The 8,165-nt window shown below is 36.6% G+C and overlaps 1 protein-coding gene across 10 annotated transcripts in view; it reads left to right on the forward strand.

Annotated features, from left to right (window-relative positions):
- The window catches only part of LOC122094061 (AUGMIN subunit 7), a 15,313-nt gene that overhangs the window by 2,454 nt on the left and 4,694 nt on the right, over positions 1-8,165 (forward strand). For 6 of the 10 annotated variants that reach the window (XM_042664691.1, XM_042664689.1, XM_042664693.1 and 3 more), the window contains 5 exons: positions 1,457-1,762; positions 3,578-3,663; positions 4,872-4,933; positions 5,649-5,740; positions 5,837-5,962. In XM_042664691.1, coding sequence (XP_042520625.1) covers positions 1,629-1,762; positions 3,578-3,663; positions 4,872-4,933; positions 5,649-5,740; positions 5,837-5,962 — 500 coding nt within the window. In that variant the 5' untranslated portion in view covers positions 1,457-1,628. The remainder of the gene's footprint in view (positions 1-1,456; positions 1,763-3,577; positions 3,664-4,871; positions 4,934-5,648; positions 5,741-5,836; positions 5,963-8,165) is intronic. The other 4 variants (XM_042664690.1, XM_042664694.1, XM_042664697.1 and 1 more) reach the window with 2 other exon arrangements.

An 8,165-nucleotide genomic window follows, 5' to 3' on the forward strand; every position in this document is an offset into this window, starting at 1 on the left:
TTTTTTTTTTTTCCTGTCTTGGGGACCCTGAGATGATAATAGAGAATCCAGAGCAAAATGGGCTTGAATTAAGATATTGGATTAGGATCTTTACTTATAGTTTAGAGATAAATCTCTATTGGGTTTAAGCCCTTAATCGGATAATTGTAGTAAAGAAATATACTGTTCTCTCTTGTAATTTGTATCAGTATCTTAAGCTTTTCTTCATGCTTCAATAGTCAAACAAATAATAGACCTATCTTCCTCAAGATGCAGTGGAGAATTATTTCAAAAAAAGTTTCCTCTGTTACAAAGTTAGGAGGCTCTCATGGGAGCTGCGCCCAACCCACTAGAACCTTACTTGACATCTGGGAACATGAAGGACTACAGCTTTACATGACATCCCTAGAGGAACCATCCACTAAGAACCTGTGACCCTATACCCACATTTTCCAAGTGAATGGCACAACATATTGAAAAACATAAATAATAATAATAAAAGTTTTAATTGACCTTAAGAAGATTAGGAAATGGGGATTGGTTTCATCTAAAGGTTTCTTCACAATTTTCATAGAATATGGAACACCTCCCACTCATAGTTGTCAAGGCATCACCAAGTAAATGTCTTTATATTTGTAATTTTATTTACTTAATATATTGTTCATAAATAAGCAAATACCCCCTATTTGAATCCAATAAAAATAATATAAAAATCAAATTCCAAAATGATAGAAGGGTCTAAGAACAAAAACAGGATTTTTTTCTTATAGGGCGATTTTCAACTTTCGAATGCTAAGGTTTTTCTCAATTCTAAAAATTTTGTAAACCTTATTATGGTAAAACATTGCTAAAAACCGAAAGTCTGGTAAAATAATCTTTCGTTTTAATGTTTATAAAATTATTTCCATTAAGACGATTTAACAACATTTGCGCACTTTAAAATAAGTTTGACCGGAACATAACTTTGTCATAACAACTCATATTTAAGTAACCTTAGACTTATTAGAAGCTAGTTTTGTGTTATATCTAATACAAAAAGTTTCATGTAAAAATAAAATTATTTGACCAAGCAAACTTATAATAGAACAAGAGCATTTCTCTAAATTTCAATAAGTCATGCTGATTTTTGATGACTTGATATGAGTGTGACTACATTGATTTTTTATGACTTGATGTTGCTCAATGTTGATTGATTTTTTATATCATAGGGTAGATATTGCAACATACAAAATAGCTTCAGAAAATAGGGGAAATAAAAAATAACACGGGCGATTTGATTGCCATGGCAACGCCATAGCAGGAAATTCATTGCCAAATTGATTAGCCACCTCTCCACCGCCTTGGGTCGCCATGACGCCGTGACAACTATGCTCCCACCCAACTTGAAGTTCTTAGAAAAAAGTATTTATTTATTTATTTTTTACTTTTTTCTTCTTGGCTTCCAAACATCGCCTAATCTTTTTCTTTTTCCAAACAGGTCAACATTTGTCATCCGCCATTTTTAAATCTCAAGAATTTTCAAATAAAAAGGGAGGGTTCTCAAGAAATTTTATTTACCCCAAAGTATCGGTGTTGCAGGGACTTCGGTCCTTGGTCCTCTGCGATCCATCAATATTCACTTCTTCCTGTTGAAAGGAAGAGAAGGGGAAATGGCGGCGAAGCAAATGGAGGAGATTCAGAAGAAATTGGCTATGCTTAATTACCCAAGAGCAAATGTTCCAGCACAGTCGCTCCTCTTCGCTGGCATGGAGAGATACGCCCTTCTTGAGTGGCTTTTCTTCAGGTCCCCTCTTTTATCTAACTGTTTCTCTTACAAGATTTTTTACAAATTTATTCGTTTTTTTGGTTATTTTATTCTGAAGATTTTATGGGTTTTCACTTTGATAATTCATAAATATACTCTGAAGACTGGATAGCCCACTAAATGCAAATTCTTGATTGTTTTGGTAAATTGTAACACGTGGAGACTTGCATTTGTCGATTGATTGAATTTGAGACCGGCCCATTTGCTGGTTTCTTGTATTGTATTAGTTGGCGTAAGAACCCCAACAATTCTTGGTGCAGATTTATTTTTTTGCTCAAAATGGGAACAGATAAACTACAGATCCACAGTGTCGGAGTTTAAACCCATTAGTATCTAGTAAGACTAAATGTAACGAAGCAGGAATGCTACTTACAATTCCACCTTTCGATAGACTTTACAGCCACTTTGGCCATTATATGGACGGCAGGTTTAGTATTTCTAGCAACTACCCAGGAATAACTAGTCTTGCAGAAGAGTTGAACAGTTTCAAATCAAGCTGAAAACTTGTCATGGTCGATGACTGACGTCATCATCATTCAACCACGTGATCACCTGCAGTGCATCCGATTCAACTCCAAACTGGTCGTGTGAGTCCATCTCTGCTTCCCCCATTGCTGTGATCGATTCTCTTCTAGATGCGATAAGTAGCCATTAAAGTTTCTCAAGGCTCATCATATCCCCTTTCATAATTCGGTGCACAAAACTTCAACTTTTATTCCCTTCTATAAAGCCTGTGGCTGGAGGAGAAAAATGCAATTACATGCCTTTCTTTATGAAGCAGAATTGATTAAACCCAATTGCCTTTAACATAAGATAGTCTCATATCAATTCATCTTAATTCCTAAACTGATCTCCCATTCCCCCCCAAACCCAAAAAAAAGAAAAAAAAAAGAGAAAGAAACAATTTCATTTATGATCAACTATACTCCATGAGGAACTCTGCTGATTTCAGTTGCCAGCTTCAGGCATTCTTTCTTATACTTGCTGGCGACGTTGTTATGTGGATTTGTGTGTGACTTCTGGATGCAGTTATGTTTTTATAAGAGTGAGAATACTTCAACCGTTAAATATTAGGATATCTGGACTCGACCCTATAATTCTGCCAACTATCTTTATATGGAAACAAATACAACTTTGAAGTAACTAATAATGTTTATATGACTGGTTAAGACTCTTTTTTCCCTCTTTTTTTTTTTTTTGAATAGTGAAGTTGAGTTCGTTATTTGTATCCAAGAATAAATACACTTGTCAACAGACTTATGCAATTGTGAACATGCAACGTCATATTCCTAAAGCTTTTACCCTAATGATATTCTTGAGTTGAAACATTCCCTTATCTAAGAAACTTAAGTTTCTCCGACAAGGTCCCATAGGTGAGCTAGTGGTGTTGAAAGGACTTCAAGTTGGGTGATTGGTGTTTCATATTCTATGCAAATTGTGAAGAAACCTTTAGATGAAACCCACCCCCTTTCCTAATCTTCTTAAGGTCAATAATAACTCTTATTATTGTTATTTATGTTTTTCAATGTGTTGTGCCATTCATCTTAGAATTCATAAACTTACTTTGTAACGCCTCTAATCTCTTGGGGTAAATGAATGGGGTGTAATTTTGGGACCGGGTTATCACATACTTGCCCTTGCTTTTTGTGGGGTGGGGAGGTGTTTCATACTTTGCAGATTGATGCCTAGCCTGTCAAGAAGTTTCAGCCACTGTTGCCATTAAATTTCCTATTAAATTTCTAGGATAACCATTATAACAGTTTGGAATTTCATTGCTGTTTGATGTTTCTGCAGGCTCTTGGGTGATAAGTCGCCTTTTTCCCAACAAAACTCTCAAGGCGATGGCATGGACCGTGATGAAGAAACAGGGCGTATCCAGTGTAAGTTTCACCAGCTTTCATTTTGTTTTCTGAATAGTTTGAAGGAGACGGATAGTCATTCTCACTAGTGATTTAGGATTTTCATGTAAAGGTGTTGATTTATTTGTGACCAAGCCACCAAGGATTTAAATTTCAATAAATAAACAAAATTTTTTCTGTTAAATCGAAATATTTTGACAAATCCTTGTCATTTAGGAAAAATACGATGAGAAGTGAAATCATTCTAAAAGTATGAATTCCAATCTATGAGTTTCTTTGGTTTAAGTTTTTCTCCCTTTAGTTTCATGTTTTTATTATTTTTTTCAAAAAAAAATTCTCCTTTGTCACTGAACAACCTATTGTTGTGTGTGTGTGGTTGATCTTGAAAAGAAAGCTTCTTTCACCTAAGACTCTCTCTCTTCTTCTTCTTCCCAAGAGGTACGCTGATATCTTTACAATATGAAGAGTTTCTATATTCTCTCTCTCTCTCTCTCCCTCTCTCTCCTTTTACGTTTTAGATTTTAGCTAGAAAATAGAACGAGTTCCTTCTTTGTTCTATCAACATTTAATGAAGAATTAAGAAGACGGGGAGGAGGTTGTGGCGAGAGGGGACTGCTGTGGACTATGTGGCGTTTCATTGGTATCAGAGCTCGGGTGTGGGGGAATGCTATCAGTATGATTCCACAGTGGAATTGTGGATGTTGTGCCACAGATTTAATCCCATCGGAAGTCCTTGAGCCACAGAATGTCAATAGAAGTTATGGTCTCCTTAATATGCTACAATGCATTTTAAAGCCATGCGGTGGCCCACGTACCTGCCAAAATGGACAATATTGTGGCGAGAGGGGCCCATTGTGGACTATTTGGTGTTCATGGTTAAACTATTTTGTCAACATTTTCAATTTATGTGTAGTGGCTGTGTAGTGTTCGTCATTTTTCTTTAATTTTTTTTGCTCTCTTGTCCTGGTTTACCCAAAATTTTTCTATTCATTTAAATGACTAAATATTTGGATGGGATCATGGGATATGGCTTTTCCAAGTTGTATACTTGTATTGAGATTTTTTTTTTGGGCAACTTTTTGTTTTTTAAAACAGAAAGAATTTTCAATGCCCTTTATATTAATTATCTATTCACCACTTGAACCCCCTGGGCCACTTGGCATGACCACTTGAACTGGTTGTTGTGTGTACTTTCCATTTTATCTTATTGCTTTTGATTCTTTTTGCAGATTTGGCAGAGATTGCGAAGTTTTTGGGTATTACAACTACTATAGATACTGAAGCTATCCAAGTGAGTTATCAAGTTCCTTTTGCTATTCCTTCGTTTTGATTATTGCTGCAATAATTTTATCATACTCTAAATTTGTGTCGTGCATAATTGATGTTCTCATCTCAAAACACAATAAATTTAGTACTCTTCAAAATTTCAAATTTCATTGAAGAAATTAGAATTTTTTTTACTAGGTTAGTCATCTCAGCTATAGGATTGATATGAAACTTATACAGTTTTAGTACAAATCTGGGATTTCGTTTGAATTTAGAAAAAAAATTAAAGAGTAATTTCTATGTAAGGTACCCAACTTTTAAGGAAACTATGTTTAAGGTACCTAACATTTTAAACATTATATTTGGGGTACCCAAGCGGAAATGGTACTTAGTTGGATGTTCAATCTTTGGTATGTGCAAAGGGTTTATGTTGTGTGTTTTGTACCCTCGGTGTCACATGATGGTCTGTGTGGCCTGCATGTGGGGGAAGGGTGGTGTTGTGTGTTGATATACATTGCAACATTCCAATACACCCCTATTGGGACCCTGCGAAAGCTGGACTTGCACCACCCACCAGGTTACAGATCTTCTAGTGCTACAAGGTTGATATCTTTGGGTGGATGCATCACATGTTGTGTCTTCTATTTGATTTATAAGATTAGCACACCTGCACGGATTTGAGCATTCTAAGTTTCTTTTAATGTTTGAGTTAATCTTAGGCTTATGGTTAATTACTACAGGGGCGAGGTAGCTATGAAGATCGTGCTGAAATGCTTCGCCTTATTGTAGATCTTGTGGAGGCAAGCTGCTATGCTGATAACCCTGAATGGAGGTTGAGATGATTTACTTGGTTTACATGTCCTTGAAATTTTATGATCTTGAAAGAATCGGTAACTTTATATTTTGTGTCCATTATGCATTTGTCTAGTGTGGATGAGCAAGTGGCAAAGGACATACAACTCATAGATTCCATTGCTGAGAAACAAGCTCAAATTTTCTCTGAAGAATGCAAGCTGTTTCCTGCTGATGTTCAGATTCAATCCATATTTCCATTGTAAGCATGTTTTCATCTTCATTTTGCATCATGAATCCAGTTTGGAAATTATAATACTGTCAAAACTAGGATTGTTGAAGCTTGGAATTGCCCAGTTGCAACTGTTGATTGGTCCTGGTTATTATGATTTGCTCGACTTAGTTTGTTATAAGTTGCTCCAGAGTCCAAACTAATCAACTTCTGCTGCCAGAATGCCTGTAATGAAACTATTTTGCATGCGATGGTGAGATATGAAGTAATTTGGATTTCAGTAGTGGCATCACAATTAATTTGTGTGTGTAGTTTAGGTGTCTAGCAGTTGACAGTAAGCTACAAAATCTGGATACAATGTCTAAAGTTTTCATGCTAATAAAATGTTTGACATAAGTTTCAGAAACTTACATTCTGCTGCCTCACATTTCCTTTGGGTGAATGCCAAATTGGTACGGTAACATGTCATAGAGACCAGTGCAAAGAGTGAATGAGTTAATTAAGATAGATGGGGGGAGTTGGAGATCACTTCACCACCCCCACCAAACCCCAAAAAAAAAAAAAAAAAAACTTTAGTTATAAAATCATGAACAGTAGGCAACAGAATCCAAACTAAATCTTTACTTTCCCCCCTAAAGGGTTATTGATATTATCTTGGGCCAAAAATATGGGAGAGGTTATGGGCAAGGTTTAGTGTTGGGTATCATATCGGAAAGGTGATTTAAAGAGACATTTGTGAGGTACTCGCAAGAGAGAAATTTTTCTCATTGAGCTTGTTGGGCTGTGGGTCCCTGGCAGTGAGGGGTTGGTTAGAGAAAAGAAAGATGGGCGGTGCTGCTTGACTGGGTGAAAATTCAATAGCTAGGGTCATATTGCTACATCATGACTGTTTTACTTTGGTCTCCAACAGCAAACATGCAGTCTCGTGAATTAAATATCATCTGGTGATGTAATTTTAGGAGGTTATGAAATCTGCTGCTGGGGAGGCCAGGTACCAGACTCCCTGAAGAAGCTGAATGCCAGCAGTGATCTGACAGCGAGAATGAACCCATGGTGAAATGCTATACTGGTGTCAGTTTATCTTATGTGCTGTGACCTTGTCAGGAGATCAGTGTCATTTTATCTTTTATGTGCTGTGACCTTGGCAGGATGGTTGATGCAAGGGAGTTTCTTGCTTAACCCTGCAGGAAGGAAGGCAAACAACAGGGATTTCTAAAGGGAGCTTTTCTCCCTTTGGCTCGACATGGGCCACGTTCAGCCCATTCGTGGGCTAGTTAGCTAGTTATTTGTTCTTTTTAAGTCTTTTATTTTAAGTTTTTTTATTGGAGTTAACTGGTAAAAACCTTTACCTTGCATAGAGGTTTGCTTTTAAGTTTGATATTTGCTTTGCAATTGTGGGTAGACAAGTTACCTAAGTAGATAGGGAGTTTTTATTTTTTATTTTTTAATTTAGATAGACTGCTTGAATGGCTATTATTGCCCATGATTTTGATGAATGAAAATATAGGCTTTGCCTTTTTGCTTCTGAGAGTATGCTACTGTGAAAGACAGTGAGGAGTGAGAAACTCTATAGATTGGAGAGATTCTGATCCAGGCCATTGGTGGGAAATCAAAGGTCATATTCCCACTCTGTTTTTCTTCCAAGTAAGTTGCTGTTATCATCTACTGTTTATTGAGCATGCTGGGATTTATTTAAATCTGTGATGTGGGAAGATTATTTTCTACCTTTTTGCTGTTTTTATGTTATTATTACTAAGGTTAAGAAATACAGCAGAAATCTATCAAGGGGGCTGGGGGCCTAGCGGCTGCCTGTTTTAGGGTTTGTTTTGACAGAATCAATATATCCATAAGAGGGAATCTGATCGGGGGAATCTATCCATCAGTTTCCAATCATATTTCAGAGTATCAGCGGGCTACCTAAGATGGCCTTTCGACCTTGGTTTGGTGGGCATCACATCTACGGATCTGCTGTTATCCAAAATCTCCTCAAATATGGGATTTGGATTTCAGATTCTGTTTATTTGATTCCTGATCTAAATCTGACCATTAGATATTTATCATACTTTGGGATTTAATGTACTATTGGACTGCTACATCCGACTAGAATTGGACCCTCATCAGAAAAGGTTGACTTTGACTTGTTAATATCACTTATTCTGCTTTTAGGGTTACTTGAGATCCTATAAAGGAGTGACTTATTCTGAACCCTAGTGTTCAGCCTACCTATTCCACA

This window comes from Macadamia integrifolia, chromosome 11 (genome assembly GCF_013358625.1).
Source record: "Macadamia integrifolia cultivar HAES 741 chromosome 11, SCU_Mint_v3, whole genome shotgun sequence".
Taxonomy (NCBI): domain Eukaryota; kingdom Viridiplantae; phylum Streptophyta; class Magnoliopsida; order Proteales; family Proteaceae; genus Macadamia; species Macadamia integrifolia.